This window comes from Symphalangus syndactylus, chromosome 13, assembly GCF_028878055.3.
Source record: "Symphalangus syndactylus isolate Jambi chromosome 13, NHGRI_mSymSyn1-v2.1_pri, whole genome shotgun sequence".
In the NCBI taxonomy this organism is placed as follows: domain Eukaryota; kingdom Metazoa; phylum Chordata; class Mammalia; order Primates; family Hylobatidae; genus Symphalangus; species Symphalangus syndactylus.
In genome coordinates, this window is record NC_072435.2 from 33,640,934 (window position 1) to 33,659,350 (window position 18,417).

Below are 18,417 nucleotides of genomic sequence, written 5' to 3' on the forward strand. Positions count from 1 at the left end.
GTTTCTCTGAGATCTGTGTTTGACAATCCAGTTGCCCCCTAGGCATTGCCTGGGTGTCTCAGATGCAAGGCCTGCCCTGCAACCCAGGCTAGCACTGGCTTCCCAGCTGCCGCCCAGTTCTACACAGCTCGGCGCTCCCCTCCTGTCTCACTCACTTCTCTCCAGCCTTGTCACCTCCCTGCAAAGTCCAAGCCAATGGCCTGGGCCTCCCCATGTCCCCAGCTGCCTCCTGCCCACACAGCAGCCTGTGTGACCCATTCGTAGCACAAATCTGATTATATCCCTTGATGCTTAAAACCCCTTAATAGCCTGGAGCCCGCTAATGGCTTCCCAGGCTTAGGACTAAGGACCACACCCTGGTCCTGGGCTGTGCACAAGGTCTGGCACCTGGCCCCCCTCCAGGCACAGAAGCGCCTTACTAATCAGTTCCCAGAGCTGGGCCAGAGCCTGCCTGACTCCAAGACTTGAGGGCAAGGGCCAGTCCCTGGTGGGGAGCGGACAGTGGGTGCCACCCCAGGGAGGCGGCAGCTGCCTGGGGCCACAGAAGGGCTCTGAGAGGCAGGGGCTGGCAAGACCTGGGCAGCCAGGGGCTGGATCGCCCTTCCCAGGCTACAGAGGCTCAAGGAAGTTTCCGGGCAGGACCCACTCCAAGGCCCCAGGCAGCGGAGGGACTGGCCTCTCGAGTCCAGAACTGGCTCTGCGGGGTGAGGCTGGGCAGTGTCTGGCCTGGGGCCCAGCCGCCCCACCTCCCACAGCAGCCAATCCCGGCCCAGGGCCAGGCACTCCTGAGCTGTACTCCCTCGGGCACCTGGGCAGCAGGAAGGAGGCTCAGACCATGATGTACAAACGGAGCTGTATTGGGGAGGGGGTGGGGAGGGGGGATGGGGGAGGGACGGGTCAGTCTTCCTTCAGGCTCCCGAACACTGCGGCTGGCACGCTCTGCTGCTCCAGCCGAACCTCTGTGGGGAAGGCGGGAGCCAGTCACCCTCCTGGCGTTGGCCTGTCCCGAGGCCCGCCTCAGCCCTGTCCCCGTCCCCGCCCCCGCCGAGCCCTCACCGTTGGGCTCCAGGTCCATCTCGTCCTCATCCTCGTCCTCGCCCAGCTGGATCTCCTCAGGGTTGACCTGCTGTGCCAGCTCTGCCAGCTCCTCTCGGGAGGCGTCACTCCTGGGGACGGGCCATGCTGCCTCAGTTCCCCACCCCGGGCCCCCTCAGGACCTGTCCCAGTCCTATGCCGTCCAAGGATCCGCCCTCACCTCACGAACAGGATCTTGCTCTGGGCGCGCAAGGGCTGGTCGCGCTCCGCCTCAGCTGCCAGCTGCTCTGCCCGCTGTTCCAGCAGCTTCATGTCGTCCATGCCGCTCTGCCCAGGGGCCAGGTCAGACACTAGCGGGTGGGAGCAGGGGGTCAGCGCCACGGGGGCCCCTCCCACACATCAGACGCTGCACTGTCCCAGTCCCCCAGGTGATGGCCCAGCCCTCAAGGAGATTGCCGTCAGGATCCGAGGCTCTCAGACCCAGAAAGCCCAGGTCAGGCCGGGCTGAGATGCCCTGGATCAGGGACCCAGCCAGCTGGGACGGCTCACCGGTGCCCGTGGCACTGCCCGAGACCTTGAGCATCTGCGAGGCCATGAAGTTGACCTGCGTGTTGTATGTGGCCTGCACGCTGCGCCGGATACGCAGCATCTCCTTGATGGTGTCCTCATTGCCATGCCGGACCTCGAAGTCCTTCCACGTCTGCCAGAACGCGCCAGTCGTCTGTGTGGGGGGCGGGGCAGGGCAGGGCAGGGCAGGGCAGGGGTGGGTGTGTGTGCCCGTGAGCTGGCTGACTCCGCCACAGCCCCCAACCCTGATGCCCGTCCCTCCCTAGCCCCCAGCCCTACCCGGGGGTCACAGATCTGGGAGCAGAAGCTGTAGATGGCCCGGGCGCGGTCGATCTCCCCAAGCTTGCACTCCATGTCTGCAAACCGCAGGCACATCTCACGCGCATGCTCGTCCGACAGCACCTGGACACCGGGGTTGGGGAGGCCGGGAGTGAGGCCGGGGTAGCTCAGGGGCTCCCAACACACCATGGCCATCCCTGTGCTTCCAGAAGGCTCCTCCCCAGCCCCTCCCACCTGCCTGGACCCCTTCCGTCTGCTCAGGGACCTCTGGCCCCAGCCCAGCCCCCCGCGGTGGGTACCTCAATGGCCTTCTGGTAGATGCCGCGGGTGTGGGTGACCCCATAGATCTCGGCCGCCCGCTTGATGTAGATGTTGAACATGTCGTACTGCTGGGTGGGCTCCACGGCCCTGGTGGCACGCTCGTACACTGCCATGGCGTGCCGGGCCAGGCCCCACTCCTCCTCCAGCTGTGCGTATAGCAGGTACAAGGCTGGGTGGGGCATGGGGGAGAGGGGAGCACGGTCAGCTGGGGCCAGTCAGAAACCCAGCCCGCCCGCCCGCCCCATGCCCTCTGCGCACCCCCTCCCACGCCCTCTGCCCGCCTCACTCTTGGCATATTTTGGGGGGCAGCCGTCCAGAGCCTGTTCAAACAGGTCCCGCGCCCGCTCCAGCTTGCGGCCCCCATAGCGGGCAATGAATTTGGTCAGGTAGGTGCTCCAGATGTCGGACACGTTGGGCCACTTGAACAGCGAGATGCCGCGCTCGTATGCCTGTTACCAGAGGGAGAGTCACATGTGAGAGTCTGTAGATAGAGACCACCAGGCACCCAGGATGTCCTTGGGTGACATCTGTAGGGAGCCCGCCGGGATCTCCCTTGGGGCCCTTCCCTGTCCACGCCTCCCTGTCCCTAATGGCAGTTGTGGGGGTCCGTCCTCTGCACTGTCTCCCTCTGTGAGAACCCCAAGAACAGGGGTGCAATGGGACCTGCTAAGCACAGTCTGGCCCCATAGGAGGTGACATGACGGGTGAAGGTAGGTGGTTCCCCAGCTCCGCTGACGCTGGCTGCCCATCCCCAGGGAGAAGGCCGCACCCCCAGACAGAGGGACAGGCAGTAACATGCATGTGCATGTACGACCTCCCCATTTGTGTATCTGTATAACGCCCACACGATCCATAGAAACACACACTCAAACATGACTGCTCCGGCCGTGGGACAGGGCCTTGCCACGGAGACACACGACACACCCCCTGGACCCCACAACCCGTCTCCTGAGCAGCGGGGCAGGGAGAGCCCACACACACTGACACCAACACCCTCCCGACGAGTCATGGGTGCATACGGAAGTAGGACTCTGCCTGCTATGGAATGAACTGTGCCCCCCCAAAACATTCATATGCTCAAATCTTAACCCCCAGTACCTCAAAAAGTAGATTCGTTTGAAGATGAGATCATTAAGTTAAACTGAGGTCGTTAGGGGCCGCCTAATCCATTATGACTGAGGTCCTTTTAAGAAGAGGAAATTTCGAAAGTGACACACACAAAGAGAAGGCCACACAAAGACACAGGGAGAAAGCGGCTGTCTAAGCTAAGGAGAGAGGCCTTAGCCCTACCCATGCCTCCATCCTGGACTTCCAGCCTCAAGTACGGGGAGAAGCTGAATCTTTGTTGTTTAAGTCACCCAGTCTGTATACTGTGTCACACAAGCCCCAGCAGACTTGTAAGTTGCCGAGGCCCCCTGGGGAGGGGACACCGCCATCAGGGGCCTCTGGGTCTGCCCCAGCCCCTCACCTTGAAGCTCTCCTCAAAGTACTTGTGCTCCTCCAGGAACATGGCATAGTTGATGACGATCTGGGGTGTGGCAATGCGCAGGTCCAGGATGCGGTCATACACAGCCTTGGTGGACTGCGGGGGGGGGGGGGGGATGGGGACAGGTCGGAGCTGGTTCTGGAGCTGAGTCCGGGACCCTGTCCCTCCCCAGCCACAGGCAGCTCACCTGGAAGGTGCCGAGGCTCTCCTCCAGGTCAGCGAGCATGGACCAGACCTTCAGTGACTTGTACACGCGGTTCTGCACGGGCTCTGAGCCATCAAAGTACTCGGCCCGGCGGGCAGGCAGCGCTGTGGCCTTCTGCAGGGGCAGACAGCAGCTGAGGAGGTGCTCAGGGGCTGTCCCGGGCCCTGGCGGTACAACCTGCAGCCCCCACCCCACAGCCTGGGCCTGTTCTCACTCGCAGCAGCCGCAAGGCCTCATCGTAGTTCTCGTGTCGGAGCTCCAGCTCCCCGCACTGACACCACACGCTTGCCAGGTCATCCACCTGCTTGAAGTTCACCTTGGTGGCCTTCTCCAGGATGACACGGGCCTGCCGGGGCGGGCAGAGGCGAGGCTGAGACCCTGCCCACCTGGACAGCTCCCACCATCAAGGGTCAGAAAGGCGACTGTGCTCACAAACATACAGGCACAAACACATGGGCGCACACACAGGCACACGCATGTGTGCACATATGCATGCACCCAAATGCACATGCATGCACACACATGCGCACACACACATGCACACACGCGCGCACACACACATGCACACGCACACATCCATGCACACACGTACGCACACAGGTACACACACATACAAGCACGCACACATGCATGAACACACAGGCACACGCAACAGGGTGCTCACATCATCCAGCTGCCCGTTGTCCTCATAAAACTTGGCAAACGCCACCCACAGAGTGTGGGGCTTGCCTGTGGCCTTGAAGGGGTCCACTGTCTGCACAGCCTCTGTGTAGGTGTTGATGATCTAGGGACAGGAGGGAGGAGGTCATATAGGACTCAGGACCCTGCAGATGACAGTCGGGGCAGAGCTGTGGCTCTGAGGGGTGGGGCCTGGAGGGTGCTGTGGCCCCTGTTGGGAGAGGCCGGGAAGGAACTATGGCCCTTGCCAATGGTCAGGACCAAGAGAGAGCTGTGGCCCAAGGGGCGGGGCCAAGAGAGCTGTGGCCCTAAGGGGCAGGGCCAGGAGAGAGCTGTGGCCCTCCAAGGGGTGGGGCCAGGAGGGAGCTGTGGCTCTGAGGGGCGGGGCTAGGGCAGGACGAGAACCCCAAGAACAGGGGTGGAATTGGACCTACTAAGCAGAGTCAGGTCCCTAGAAGGTGACATTATGGGTGAAGGTGGGTGGCTCCCCAGTTCTGCAGGAAACTGTGGTCCTCAGGGGCAGGACCGGGGCAGGCTTCACGCACCTCCCGGGGGCGGCCCTGGTGCAGGGCGACACGCTTGTGCCACTCGTGCACGTGGTGTGGGTTTTGGCGCAGCAAGACGCTGTTGAGGAGCAGGGGCCGCCGGCTGATGAGCTGCTCGAAGCGGGCCAGGCGCAGCTCCAGGTCCACATCATCTGGGAGCCGCGAACATGTTTGTGAGGGGCGGAGACCCAGGATGCAGGTCGCCGGATGCCACCGCCTCTGCTCCCCACCCTCACTCCGCTCCAGTCCCCAGCCAAGTGCTCTGGGCCCTAGACACTCAGCTCAGGTGTCCACCTGAGCCCCACCTCCAGCCCCAGGTACTGCAGATACCCCCTCCTACCCCACTGTTCCCCTAGCCCTCCTGCCCTGCCAGGCTCTGGCCCAGGCCTAAGACGTGTCCCCATTCCTGGCTCCTCCAAGACCCCCACACCCCCTGCATCCACCCAGCCTCCTTCCCTGCTGGCCCCCAGCTGAGCCTCCTGGGGCTGCCCCAACTGAGATGTGTCCCGCCCCTACCGCTAATGTCCACTCAGCTCTCTCCCCACCAGCCAGGGCCCCCAGAGGCTCACCCTCCTCCTCGCGCCCCAGCTCTGAGGCGGTCTCCATCTTTGCGGCGATCATGCTCTCCTCAAACTGGGCGTAGCTGTCAAACACCTGTGTGAAGTCCCGCACGGTCATCACCGTCCGGATGGCCTCCTCGTACACGTCCCGAGCCTGTGGGGACCCAGGGAAGGGGAGGTGAGAGGAAAGTGATGCAGGGGACAGGCAGTAGCACTCTTAGCACGAGCCCCAATCTGGAACCTTCTGGGGGCCCATCCAGCACCTCTGGGCAGTGATTCCAGGACACAGCCTCAGTAGAGCCTTCTCACCCCCACCCTGCCCTGCACTGCCAGGGTGATCTTGGGAGCTTCAGGACCTCCTTAGTAAACCGGGTGACTACCCTTTGTGCACAGTGACCTCAGACGCGACTGAGACACATGTGTGAAGCACTTGGCACCCAATAGGTGGCCAAAAACCCCCCAGCACCTATGGGTCCACCCTGCAGGGACCCTCGCCTCAGCTCATCCTCCGAGGGCTCAGAATTTGCTCCAAAGCACTCCTCTCGCTTGCCTGACCCTCTTCCCCAGCCCGCCTGTCCCCCACCTGGCTCACCCACCCCAGCTCAGGTCCCCTCTCTCTACCCAGCCCTGACAGGTCTTGCCCTGCTGCCTCCGACAGCCTTGGCCTACACGTGCCCCTGGAAGGGGCGCTGTGAAGCACATGCCGCCCACACCCCACTGGTGGCTCCCCCAGCCAGCAGCACGGCCAGCCCGTTTGGCTTTCGAGGCTCCCAACTTATCTTCCCTGGGTTCCTGAGCCTCCTCGCTCTCGGCTCCGGCCCCCTCTGCACCCACCTGCCCCCAGGCCATCCCCTGAGCTTGCCACTCCCCTGCCTGCCAAGAGCCATAGTCAGCTAACCCCTGATGGAGTGGCCCTCACACCACATAGCTCCTCAGTGCTGTGCCTGCGTCACTGAGCTGATTGGTGACAGGCAGTAACTGTCACTCTGATTTTACAAAAGAAGACACTCCACCTTAGTGGGGCCAAGGCCGCACAGCCAGAGGGTGAACTCTGAACACAAATGTGGCTGACTCCAAGGCTGATGTGCTTGCGGGCCGGAGTGTTCCCCTCCCCTCACCAGGATGGCAATCATGTGCAGGGACATGCATGTCTGTCACAAATGGCACCTTTTTTTTTTTTTTTTTTTTTTTTTTTGAGATGGAGTCTCGCTCTGCCACCCAGGCTGGAGTGCAGTGGCGCGATCGCAGCTCACGGCAAACTCCACCTCCCAAGTTCAAGCGATTCTCCTGCCTCAGCCTCCCAAGTAGCTGGGATTACAGGCGCCCACCACCATGTCTGACTAATTTTTGTATTTTTAGTAGAGATGGGGTTTCACCATGTTGGCCAGGCTGATCTTGAACTGCTGACCTCAAGTGATCCTACCGCCTCGGCCTCCCAAAGTGCTGGGATGACAGGTGTGAGCCACCGCGCCCGGCCATAAATGGCACGTTTTCTGCCTGTGCATGTGTCGACATGTGTCGCTGAGTGTCGGAGGGAGACCCCGCCCCGAACCCAGAGCCCGGTGTGCCAGCGTGCACCTTCTCGAAGTGGCCGCTGCGGATGTAGTAGTCGGCGAGAGAACACCAGAGCTTGCCCAGCTGGTCGGTGAAGCGGGTGAGGCCCCCGCGGATGATGGCATCCACATTGAGGGACTGTACCTTGTCTGGATTCTGGGAGATGAGGTCGCACAGCTCGTGCCACAGCTGCAGGGCATGAGGCAGTTGGGGGAGAGTCTCAGGCTCAGCCACGGAGGGCGGTGGCCCTCCCACCCGGCTCCCGGCTCCCGGCAGGCCCACCTGGTAGTTAGACTTGCCGGCCTTGGACACGAAACGCTCGTCGTTCACCACGGTGGCCAGGCGCTGGGCGGCCTCATCCAGCCGGTCACTTGACTTGAGGTACTCAATGTACTCCTCTGCACTCTCGGGACTCAGCTGGGGACCGAGCCACCCCTCAGGCAGTCAGTGGGGTGGCAGGGCTATGCCCACCTCCCGATTCAGTGGCTTTGGGGCGCCCCCCCACCCCCCCACACACCCATTTACGACTGTCTTGGGCAAAAGCAAGCCCTGTCAAACCAGCCTCAGCCCCACTGGTCCAGCCCGGTTCCTACTGGTCTAGCCTCGGCCCCACTGGGTTAGGCTCAACCCCCTATGGGTCCTGCCTTGGCTCCACTGGTCCAGCCTCAGTCCTGACTAGACCAGCTGTGGACTTTTTGGGTTAGCCTTGACCCGCAAGGGCACAGCCTTGACTGCAGTGGTCCAGTCTCAGCCCCAGTGGTCCAGCCTTGGTCCTTTTGGGTTAGAATTGACCCCCAAACCACAATGGGTCCAACCTTGGCTCCACTAGTCCAGCCTCAGTCCTAACTGGTCTAGCCTTGCCCCTTTGGGTCAGCCTTGATCACATGGGTCTAGCCTTGACTAAAGTGTCCAGCCTGGGCCCCATGGGTCCAGCCTCAGTCCTGACTGGGCCAGCTTAGAATCCAAATGTCACAAAACAGATACTGTAAGTTTGAGCAAACCATGCCCCATTCCTGCCCGGCTGGTGCCTCCACTCTCCACTCTGCCTGCTTCTCCCCACCCCTATTCCTGGCCCTCATCATGGCTGTGGTTTTACTCTAGTTCATGCCATCAGTTCATATGCATCTTGTCTTCCTAGTTAGACTAAAAGCTCCGTGCAGGCAGGGAGTGTCTTAGTTACACTGTCCTCAGCACCAATCACTATGCCTAATGTGAAACCGGTGTGAGCAAACTATTTGGAAAATAAAGACATGAATCATGGACAACAAAACACATGCATCTCCAGGAGCCTCTTCCCACATCCCGTCTGCTAGGTGATATCCTACATGGAGCTAGTGTCACGGTGAGGCCGTTTCTGGAAACTAACCTGGGGAACCAGTGCAACTGCTCAGCTCACCTTGAGGAATCGCCGATAGCCTCGCACAGCTGTCTCAGGCAGTGGGTGTGAGCGCAGGAAGCGCAGATACAGGGGCCAAATTCGAGAGTGCTGCGTGATGGGCAGTGCCCGGAGGGCACGGTCGAAGGTGCGGCGGGTGTGTGTGACGCGCCCCTGGTCCATGAGGAACTGGCAGTAATCTAGCCACAGACGAGGCATCTGGGGGTGTGGGGAGAGGCAGCTGGGGCTAAGCCACGGACTCCATGGCCTGGCCATAGACACTCGATGTCCTGTGGCTGAGCCACACCTGGGGCCTCCACATAAATGCAGCAGGACCCAGAAACCCCCAGCTCTAGGACTGAGTCCAGCCCAACTTCCCATGCAAAGAAGCAACAGGAATCCAAGCCCCCATCCCTAACATGCTGAGCCCAGCCCCTGTCCCTGCTCCACCCACCACCATGGACTGAGCCCCACCTCCCGATTCATCCCCTCGCCTAGCCCCAAACCTTGTGCATGAACACAAAGGCCCTCTCATGACAGTTGTTGACATCTTCATAGGCAGGGTCGGTCACACAGCGATGCTTCACCTGTGCCCGACGCGCCTTCAGGTATCGGTACCAGAGTTTGTAGCTGGGGAATAGGAGGGGACAGATGCCGATCGGTCAGCTTTATGGACCCCCCCAGAACCATTTGCCCTGCCCCAGTTGGCAAATGTGGGGGGGGGTGTGGAAGGGGTGACATGTCTCAGCAATGACAGGGACAGACTGGGACATCAGAGAAGGTGCGCTGACCCATCAAGGGATGTACAGGTCAGTGATGGAACATGAAGCAATCACCCGGGACCTACTTGGCAGTTTTGTTATAACTGGACCAGGTGGGGTGGGGGCTGGTGGGCAGGGCAGCTGGAGCCATTCCCACCTGCAGGGCAGCAGCTTGAGTGCCCGCTCGTATAGCTGATTGAGCCTGGGCTTCGGGGCGCCCTGTTTGAACTCGATGTAGCGAAGCCAGCATTTGACAGAGAACTGGTTCCGCATGATTTCCTCCTCATACGGGAGGTCCTCTTCCTCCTGCCAGGGCCAGGGAATGGGAAGAAGAGAGGCCTACCCTCAGAGCCTGTGTGCAGCACCATCCTACTGCTGGGGCTCAAGTCCAAACTCCGGACTTTCACCTAGATCCCACCACCCACAAAGGAAGTCAGGTCACCAGATGCCCAGGCACCAAACCAGATGCCCAGACACCAAGACAGTGGCCCAGACCTTTACCTCTCGGAATTCAACTACCCAAAACCAAACCCAAATCATCAGACTTCTCAGTCATTAGGGCTCTGGGCCAGGAATGAGTCCGCATCACCACCCGCTTTCTGCCCCAGATGGTCAGACTCCTTAGTTACCAAGGCCCTGGCCCAGATGCCAGGCCTCTGTCCTGGACACCAGACCCCACTTCTTCAAAACGTGCCTCTTCCCAGACACCAGGCCTTTGGCCCCTCAGACTCCCACTGTCACCATCTGACCCATCTCCACCCCAGGCCCAGATGACCAGATCTTTACCCCAGCCACCAGGGCTCTCAGGTCCCGATTCCAAGCCACTAGTCCCGCCCCCAGGATCCCACTAGCCAGCATCTAGCTCAACTTTGCCCAGAAGTTAAAAGCTAGGCCTTTATCTCATAAGAGGAGTTATACACCAGAAGCCAAGCCTTTAACTCTGCACACCAAGAATCTGGTGAAGATGTCACGCCTCTACTCCAGACAGTAAGTATTTCATTGGCCATCGCCTGACAAGCTCCACATCACCAGGGTTCTTCTAGCCTGGCCACCACCCCAGAAACTGTCATGCTGCAGTCCAGGCCTAGAGACCGCTATCCAGAAAACCAAGGCTTCATCCCAGAAACCAGAACCCTGGCCTCGTATTCACGCTTTTACTTCAGACACCGGTCTTCACCTCTCAAGGTTCAGTTATGCGATCTCCCTCCTCTCCCATTCCCTGCACGCCATTTCCGCCCCTGGTTCGGGACGCTAGACGCTTCCCTTCGACAGTAGTTTTCTACTCAGACCCTAAGATACACCATATTTTTACTCCTGGACAGTTCGGTGCGGACATGACGATCCGGTCTCCGGCCCGTTAGGGTTCCCAGCCCTTGTCCTGGCGGTTTCGGCCTAAATCCCCTTGGCGACCCGGCCCCGATCCCCTGCGGCGTCCAGGTCCCAATGCCCCAACGCAGGCCACCCCTGGCTCCTCTGTGGACTCACGAAGACAAGGTCCGGCCGCTCGGGCCGCGAAAGTCTCGCCATCACCACCATTTTTCTGGATGCCCAGGTACAGGCGAAGAGTCGCGCGCTTATGACGTCTACCACTGACGGCCCGCCCCTCCAAGCCAGACTCGTTTTCTATTGGTTAAATCCTTTTTGACGGACAGGCTCACGTTACCGACTTCGTTTCGAAGACGCCAGCGAACGGAAGCAGAATAGAGGCGCCCGAAGATGCGTCATCAGGATACACATTGGCCAATCAGCTTCAGCAATGGAGCGTGCAAAACACCAGTGAGCTTCTGTGTTGCTGGAGGGTCGGCTTTGGGCGGAAGTGGCTTTGTTGACCGGGAGAAACGAGATGGGGGTGAAGCTGGAGATATTTCGGGTCAGTGGACACAGGAGTGGGTTGGCAGGCTTGGCAGGGGATCTTCCTGGATCTGAAGATGAGGTTGGAAATGGGGGGACTTCAAAGGAAGAGGGCACTCCAAGGAGAAAGCTCTTAAGATTTGAGAGGAAAGGACGCTGGGTTGAGGGCGTTCTCGGATTTGAGCTTCTGGGTTTAGGGGCTGTGGGAGGGCTGGTCCGAGTAAGGACCTCAGAGAGGGGTGAGCTGAGAAGGGGGCTCTAAAGAAGGAAGACTTAAGATCCTGGGGGAGCTCTCGGGCTCGTGGTGGGTGGGTGTCTATGACAGGGAGATTCCTAGACTTCGAGAAGTAGAGTTGAAGAGTGACGCCTCCTGGGTTTGGGGGTGCTCCCGGGATCTTAAGTGGGGATTGGTAATGAGGTCTCGAGGAGATGCTTTTGGTTGTAGCTGGGGCCTCTGTATGTCTGTCTGTCTTTGAGAGGAAGACTCCAGCTCAGGGAGGACTTTCAGGAATGAGGCCTCCTGGATTATAGGAGTTAGGTTTTAGGGTGCGAGGTTTCTGTACCATTGGTGGGAGTTCTGGAGTTCTTGGGTTGGCCGTAACGAGGCGCTTCTGGACTCTGCAGTAGGATGGGTCCCCCAGGCTCTGAGGAGCCTCTGCACATTGCTTGGGGGGGCTCACGTCACCCACCCTCTGCCATTCCAGATGATAATCTACCTCACTTTCCCTGTGGCTATGTTCTGGGTTTCCAATCAGGCCGAGTGGTTTGAGGACCATGTCATACAGCGCAAGGTGGGCATAAGAGGAGTGTTTGAGGGTTCATTCCAGGGGTGGGAGAGGGTGTGGGGCACCAATCTTATGGGGACCAATGTCTGCCTCCCATAAGCCGACCCTACCCTGATGTGGGGCTCTGGAGGCTCTTGGCTGGTGTCCCAGTTGTGACTTTTCCTTACAGAGGGAGCTGTGGCCACCTGAGAAGGTAAGTGATCTCTTCTTCCTGCCAGAGGGATGGAAGAGGCTGGATTCTTGTATGCGGGATGGGTTTTAGATGAAAATTTTAGGCCAGGCACAGTGGCTTATGCCTGTAATCCCAGGGCATGGGAGGTGGAGGTGGGTAGATTACTTGAGGTCAGGAGTTCAAGACCAGCCTGGCCAATATGGCGAAACCCCATGTCTACAAAAATACAAAAATTAGCCGGGCGTGGTGGCAGGCGCCTATAATTCCAGCTGCTTGGGAGACTGAGGGAGGAGAATCACTTGAACCCAGGAGGTGGAGGTTGCAGTGAGCCCAAGATCACGCCACTGCACTCCAGCCTGGGCAGTAGAGCGAGACTTTGTCTCAAAAAGGAACATTTTACTCTCAGCCATGAGTAAGGAACCGAGAGCCGAGGAGTAGATGGTTTCCTTATTGCCTTCTCCTGGAAGAGTGAAGCGGATCCCACTTGGACCACTTTGTAATTGGCAGGGGGCTTCCAGTGAAGACACTGAACCCTGAAGACATGGTCTGGGGCAGGGTGGTGGGAGAGTGGGAGGGGGGTCCCAGCTCTGAGGTGTGTGCCCCTTCCCCCTTCCTGTCCCACCCGCTTCTCCACCCCTAGCTTCAAGAGATAGAGGAGTTCAAAGAGAGGTTACGGAAGCGGCGGGAGGAGAAGCTCCTTCGCGATGCCCAGCAGAACTCCTGAGGCCTCCAAGTGGGAGTTCTAGCCCCTCCCTGATGAAATATACATATACTCAGTTCTTTGTTACTTATGGAAGTGTTTTATTCATTTATCAGCTTTTGGGGCCGAGTGAGACCCAGGATGCCTCAGGCCCTCAGGGGGCTTGTGTCGGGGGCTGGGGGCTGCTGTTCCGACGGAAGCCGAGAGCGGTCGGGTCCTGAGGGGTGAGCAGGGGTTGGGGACTGAGGGTCCCAGCTCGTTTCTGTGCTCCGTCCTGTGGATGAAGAGGGGTCAGCCAGTGGGAGGGCTCAAGGGCAGCGCCGGCCAGAGATGGCGAACACTGGAGAGAGGGTGCAGGTAGGCACCGTGTCCCACCTCCTCATGAGCACTGGTCTATGTTTACCTTCAATATCTGCCATTTAGGGTGGCATTTGAGTGTGAGGTGGCAGGTCTTGGGGCCCTCGCTGGGGTCTCGATCAGAACCCAAGCTTCGTGTGTGTGTGAAGTCAACACGTGAGTATGCAAATGTATATATCCTATGCGTGAGCTTACGTGCCCTCCTCCCTAGGGTACCTTCCTAGGAAGGGGTCCTACTTTCTCCTTTTGGCCTCCCCAGAACCTTCAGACTTGGGGGCAGGAGCCACAAGTTCCAGCCACGGGTCTGACACTAGCATGGCCCCTGTGTAACCTTGGGCCCCTCTAGCCACTGCCTGGGCCTTCGTCCTCCCATCTGAAGTCAGGGCAGTGGATGGACAGAGGTGGGACAGGCCCTGTTTTCTCCTGGCTGGGGTGGAGGGCAGGATCGGAGAGCACTGCCTGGCGGGTTTCTCCTCGGCATCGCCAGAACATCACCTACCTTGGACCCCACGGGCTGGAAGCCGGGCAGGCTGCTGACTGTCACACGTTGGTCATCCATGCGGCGGCCCTGGGTACTGGCCAGCATGTCCATGAGGCTGTCCATCTCGGGGGTGGGGTCGCTCTCTGCGTGGACGTTCACAGACTTGGGAGGACACAGCCGGACTAGGGGCCCCCAACCCTACCCCTTCACCCCCACGCAGATGCTTCAGGGTGCACAACTACCCTCCCACACCCCGTGCCCCCCAGGCTCTCCAGATGACCACTTGCCCTGTACTCCCACCCTGTTCACGCCCCATGGACAGCACCCTTGTGCCCACGCTCACGGCTCTTGGTGGTCTGGTCCGGCCCGCCCTGCAGTGAACAGCGCTGCCCCTCCATCCGGTCACCCTGCACGTGGCTCAGCAGATTGAAGAAGCCCTCCTGGTCTGGGGAGCCCGCCTGGGGACAGACCCGCTCAGTCTGGTTGGCCCTTCAGCTTGGGGGCCTCTCCCCAACCTTCCCAGCCAGCCTGCTCACACCCTGACCCCGGGGCCTGCCGTCCCTTCTTCTTCAGCCCTCACCATAGTCCCCGCCGATCCTCTGCAGAGCTGTTCTGAATGAGACATGAGTCTCCTTCCCAATCCTGGCCCCTGCCCCAGGGGCCTGGCCAGCAGTGCCACTTCACGTGGTACCGCCTCAAGGGACAGGCTCCGATGCCAGTGTCCCGCCGTCCTAGATTGGGGCCTGATGAGTGTGGCCTGGGAGCTGGAACACGAATCAGGGAAACTGCTCTCCTTGGCCCAGGAGCTACCCCTAGGTCCCAGCATCTCCTGTCAATAGGGGTCCACATGGAGAGCCCTGCCCTCTGCTCTGGGGCCTGGCACTCAGACCTCCAAGCCCACCAGCCCCTTTCTACAGCCACAACTGGGTCAGGGGGTCCTAGGAGACTCACTCGCTAATTAGGTGCCCTACAAACTAATTAGTCTTGTCAATCATGGGCTCTGAGACCTTGAGCTGGGGGTGGGGTGGGGGCAGGGCCCTCTCACCTCGGCACAGGGGCCTGAGCCTTCCTCCGTCTTCTCCTCCTGATCCATCATGTCCCTGGATTCCAGTCACTTTTCTGCTGGCCTCTGCCCCGGCCCAGTGCCAGAGAGGGCCTTTTAAACGTCCAGGACGTGGGGGTGTGGATTCTCCCCATCCCCAAATCCCCAGCTCATGCCCCATCTGCTCCCACCCAAGCTTAAGCCCCATAAAGATCATCCAGATAATTGTTTGCCCACAACGATGCTGGATCTGGCATGGGGGGTAGGGGGCAGGGCGACCTGAGCTTGGACCTTGCTGGGCCCAGCAGCAATGACCGGACCCCAGGGACTCTCGGGTGTGATGTCACAAAAGGCCTGAGCAGCGTCCCCACAGTTGGAGAAGGGAGGCCAACAGTGTAGGGTGGTAGCTGGCTTAGGTGAGGACTTGCAGGTGTCCCCACCCAGCCACCCAGGTTCCCCCACTGGCTCCTGGAAGGGCAGCTGCCACCTGCAGTCGGTACAGAAAGAGGAGGTTGGAGTCAAAGGCCCCTTCCCTCCCTCCCTCTCTGCACCTGCCTCAGACACCACCGGCCACCCTAGCTCCAGCTCTGTCTCCTTGGCAGCAAGTTAAGGGGTCTCCCAGCCACCCTTCCTTCAACTCACTGTTCCTGGAGCCTGGTTGCCTGCCCCAGACCCCAAAACAAGAAAGTCTGGGGTCTCCTGTTCCCACACCACCCAAATGCCAGGTTGAGCTATCTCCTCTCCTCTATCACCCTAGCCCCAGGTGGGAACAGGAGGCGAGACTCCCTGGGGACAGAGGCAGGTGGGGAGAGGACGTCCCTGCCTTCTCCCTCGAGCCGCTGTGGCTTTCCCTCAGTGCCCAAGCAGGGGATGCCACTGGGAGGTCCCCATCCCCTTCCCTGCGCTCCCCAAGACGCCTTTACAGAAACCAGTGGAAGTTTCATCTCAGAATGAATGGGCTGCGCTATCACCACCTCTGCCCGAGGCTCCCCTGTTCCACAAAGGGCCAAGTTCACACTCTCTCCCTCTATCCCAACGAAGTGTCCCCCTCCTCAGCATGTGTATCCCTTTCCTAGGCCTGCCAGAACAAAGTGTCATAGACCAGATGGCTTAAAGCAACATAAGTTGACTTTTATTATATATTTTTATATAGAGATGAGGTCTCACTATATTGCCCAGGCTAGTCTCAAACTCCTGGGTTCATGTGATCCTCCCGCCTGGGCCTCCCAAAGTGCTGGGGTTACAGGCATGAGCCACCATGCTCAGCCTTTTAAATTTTCTTTTTAACAGAAATTTATTGAGCCAACATTCCAGAGGCCAGAGCCTGAAATGAAGGTGTTGGCAGAGCTGTGCTCCCTCTGAAAAGCAGGTCTCAGGAGCCCTCCTTGCCCCTCCCTGGCTGTTGGCAGTGGCCTGCCGTCCTTGGTGTCCTTGGCTTGTCACTGCAGCTCTTCACTCCCTGCCTCTGTGGTCACATGGCATTCTCCCTCTGTGTCCCAGTCTTCATATACCCATTTCCCCACCCCCCACCAACCACCTACACAGAATCAGGCAGACATATAACTATCTTACAAGGACACGAGTGAGATTGCATTAGAGGCCTACTCTACTCCAGTGTGACCTCACGCTCACTGATAATATCTATAATAACCCCATTTCAAATAAGATCCTATTGTGGGGTATTGGGGATTAGTACTTCATATCTATTGGGGGTTAGTGGTGGGGTGGCTGGCCCTATCAGCTCTCCGTTCCCCCAAGGGGTCAGGCTGAGAAGCTGGAGGCGGTCCTGGCTTCCATCTCCCCAGGATCTGGAGGGTTCCCCGCCTTCTCCTGCTCAAAACTCTTCCCTTCTCAAGACAAAACCCAAACACCTAGGGATCGTGGAAGTGTTCTAAAATGGATTGTGGTAATGGACACACAACTCCAAAAATACTGAAAGCCATTGACTTATGCACCTTAGGTCAACGAGTTGTATGGTATGTGAATTATATCTCAGTAAAGCTGTTAAAAAAGGAGGAAAGGGCAGGGTGCGGTGGCTCATACCTAAAATCCTAACACTTTGGGAGGCCAAGGCAGGAGGATCCCTTGAGCCCAGGAGTTTGATACCAGCCTGGGCAACATAGGGAGACCCTGTCTCTTAACAACAACAAAATCAGCTGGGCATGGTGGCATGCACCTATAGTCCCAGCTACTTGGGAGGCCGAGGTGGAAGAATCCCTTGAGCTCAGGAAATCGAGGCTGCAGTGAGCTATGATCGTGCCACTGCCCTCCAGCCTGAGCAACAGAGCGAGACCCATCTCTTTACGAAATAAAACAAAAACGGGGAGGAGGGAGAAGAAGGAAGAAAGGAAGGGAAAAGGAAAGGAAAGGAAGAAATAGCTCAAACTCCTACCTACAGTTGCCAACCGTTCTGGTTTGCCTGTGACTGTCCTATTTTTAGCACTGAAAGTCCTGCATCCTGGCACTGGGATGGGTCAGCCTGACCTTGTCCTACAGAAGTCTGGCCCCTGCTGCCCCTACCCTCCAGCCTTCTTAAGCTCGGGTCTCCTCCCTTCTCTACCTGGACATGCTGTGTGGCTGCTTCTAGAATTCATTCAGGGATAATGTCAAAAGGCTGCTTCTTCAGAGAGGCCCTCGGGTGTCATCCTCAATAAAGTCCCCTCCCACCCCTACCTTCCATGGCACTTGCTGTCACATTAGTTTATTTCCTTTAGGGCAGCATGGATCCTTTCCCCCCCAGACCTTCGGGTCTGATTCACTCCCTATGTCCCATGTAAGTGGCAGGGGCTTGGTACCTTCATCAACACAGCCGAGCGAAGGAACCAGCTCAGACCAGCAAGAGTCTGTTTACACACATACCTCGCACCTTAAATCGGAGACCTCATTTTGTATGGGTGCTGCTGGGGCTGTGCCTTCCAAGCAACAGGACACACAGCAGAAGCAGCTTCTGAAATTCCGAGTTGAGTTGTGTGTGTATGTGTGTGTGTGTGTTTGCAAGCATTTGAGGGCGTCACTCACCCCATGTGTGTATCAGCATGTTAATTCGATTGTTGGTCCACGAGGGTAAGCGTGGCTCCTCCCGGAAGAGGGTAAGGCTGTGACAAATGATCCCCGGGGACAGGATCCTGGCTTGAATCCCAGCAGGCTCACTCGTCGTGGCCTTGGATTAGGGATCCCGCTAAGCCTCGGTTTCCTCGTCGGGACATCGGGCAGGACTGAATGAAAATTATGTTCAGGTGCCTCCACACGAGGTCTCCAGGTCTCCTGAATCCATCGAAAGTTATCCAAGACGGCTGCTGCTGCTGCTGCTGCCTCTAAACCCTGAAGTACAGAAGGCAAGTGGGTCAAGATCCCAGGCCCAGACAGTGGCGGCCCGGTGGCATCGAGTGGGCGCCGTGTATCTTGCAGACACGCAACCTCCCGGGGAAGATGGAGGGATTATTGCCCTGCGATCCTGCTTCGCACGCAAGCCAGGAAATGTGTGTCTGAACTCCCGTCTGTGAGCGTGTCGTCGAGGTGTGCCCCTCCAGGGACTTCGTGCTCGGCAGCGCGGACGCACCTGCCCGTCCTCTCCGCCAGGGACTCAACTTCCTGGGCCTGGGCGAGAACCGACGGCGGGGAGGGGCCAGGTGCGCAGGGGGCGGGGCCAGGGCCCGCGGGGCG

The 18,417-nt window shown here is 59.0% G+C and overlaps 3 protein-coding genes across 13 annotated transcripts; 1 reads left to right on the plus strand and 2 right to left on the minus strand.

Annotated features, from left to right (window-relative positions):
* Window positions 1-836: 836 nt before the first annotated feature.
* XAB2 (XPA binding protein 2) lies at window positions 837-11,058 on the minus strand. Its single transcript, XM_055240209.2, has 19 exons — window positions 10,852-11,058; window positions 9,524-9,672; window positions 9,112-9,235; window positions 8,627-8,824; window positions 7,513-7,647; window positions 7,255-7,419; window positions 5,686-5,830; window positions 5,117-5,268; window positions 4,558-4,677; window positions 4,108-4,239; window positions 3,876-4,007; window positions 3,671-3,784; window positions 2,489-2,651; window positions 2,181-2,371; window positions 1,882-2,004; window positions 1,585-1,756; window positions 1,256-1,385; window positions 1,057-1,166; window positions 837-959 (listed from the first exon to the last, which is right to left on the minus strand). The coding sequence occupies exons 1-19, from the start codon at window positions 10,900-10,902 to the stop codon at window positions 898-900; spliced, it is 2,568 nt and encodes an 855-aa protein (XP_055096184.1). The 5' UTR covers window positions 10,903-11,058; the 3' UTR covers window positions 837-897.
* A 58-nt stretch (window positions 11,059-11,116) lies between these two features.
* Window positions 11,117-12,965, plus strand: PET100 (PET100 cytochrome c oxidase chaperone). Of its 2 annotated transcripts, none has more exons than XM_055240293.2 (4): window positions 11,117-11,236; window positions 11,922-12,008; window positions 12,172-12,195; window positions 12,815-12,965. In XM_055240293.2, exons 1-4 carry the CDS (start codon window positions 11,210-11,212, stop codon window positions 12,896-12,898), a joined length of 222 nt encoding a protein of 73 aa, XP_055096268.1. In that variant the 5' UTR covers window positions 11,117-11,209; the 3' UTR covers window positions 12,899-12,965. The 2 variants fall into 2 exon arrangements, with proteins under 2 accessions (XP_055096268.1, XP_055096266.1); XM_055240291.2 differs by having other exon boundaries at window positions 11,195-11,299.
* On the minus strand, window positions 12,952-18,397 carry PCP2 (Purkinje cell protein 2). Of its 10 annotated transcripts, XM_063614993.1 has the most exons (7): window positions 18,314-18,397; window positions 17,614-18,075; window positions 14,758-15,241; window positions 14,293-14,324; window positions 14,056-14,170; window positions 13,731-13,855; window positions 12,952-13,148 (listed from the first exon to the last, which is right to left on the minus strand). In XM_063614993.1, exons 3-7 carry the CDS (start codon window positions 14,969-14,971, stop codon window positions 13,029-13,031), a joined length of 606 nt encoding a protein of 201 aa, XP_063471063.1. In that variant the 5' UTR covers window positions 14,972-15,241; window positions 17,614-18,075; window positions 18,314-18,397; the 3' UTR covers window positions 12,952-13,028. The 10 variants fall into 10 exon arrangements, with proteins under 10 accessions (XP_063471063.1, XP_063471066.1, XP_063471064.1 ...); XM_063614996.1 differs by lacking the exon at window positions 14,758-15,241 and having other exon boundaries at window positions 17,773-18,075; window positions 18,314-18,376; XM_063614994.1 differs by lacking the exon at window positions 14,758-15,241 and having other exon boundaries at window positions 14,293-14,476; window positions 17,773-18,075; window positions 18,314-18,352.
* Between the last annotated feature and the right edge of the window lie 20 nt (window positions 18,398-18,417).

Bases quoted from the DNA above. Each gene is read 5' to 3' on its own strand.
- XAB2 (XM_055240209.2), bottom strand. From the start codon at position 10,902: ATGGTGGTGATGGCGAGACTTTCGCGGCCCGAGCGGCCGGACCTTGTC. The intron at 9,673-10,851 runs GTGAGTCCACAG...TGGCCCTGGCAG, and splicing joins AGCGGCCGGACCTTGTCTTC to GAGGAAGAGGACCTCCCGTA. The intron at 1,386-1,584 runs GTGAGCCGTCCC...CCCACCCGCTAG, and splicing joins GGGCAGTGCCACGGGCACCG to TGTCTGACCTGGCCCCTGGG.
- PET100 (XM_055240291.2), top strand. From the start codon at position 11,210: ATGGGGGTGAAGCTGGAGATATTTCGGGTCAGTGGACACAGGAGTGGG. The intron at 12,009-12,171 runs GTGGGCATAAGA...TTTTCCTTACAG, and splicing joins ACCATGTCATACAGCGCAAG to AGGGAGCTGTGGCCACCTGA. The intron at 12,196-12,814 runs GTAAGTGATCTC...CTCCACCCCTAG, and splicing joins AGCTGTGGCCACCTGAGAAG to CTTCAAGAGATAGAGGAGTT.
- PCP2 (XM_055240282.2), bottom strand. From the start codon at position 14,538: ATGCTGGGACCTAGGGGTAGCTCCTGGGCCAAGGAGAGCAGTTTCCCT. The intron at 14,171-14,256 runs GTCAGGGTGTGA...GTCTGTCCCCAG, and splicing joins AAGGGACGGCAGGCCCCGGG to GCGGGCTCCCCAGACCAGGA. The intron at 13,856-14,055 runs GTGAGCGTGGGC...ACGTCCACGCAG, and splicing joins GGACCAGACCACCAAGAGCC to AGAGCGACCCCACCCCCGAG.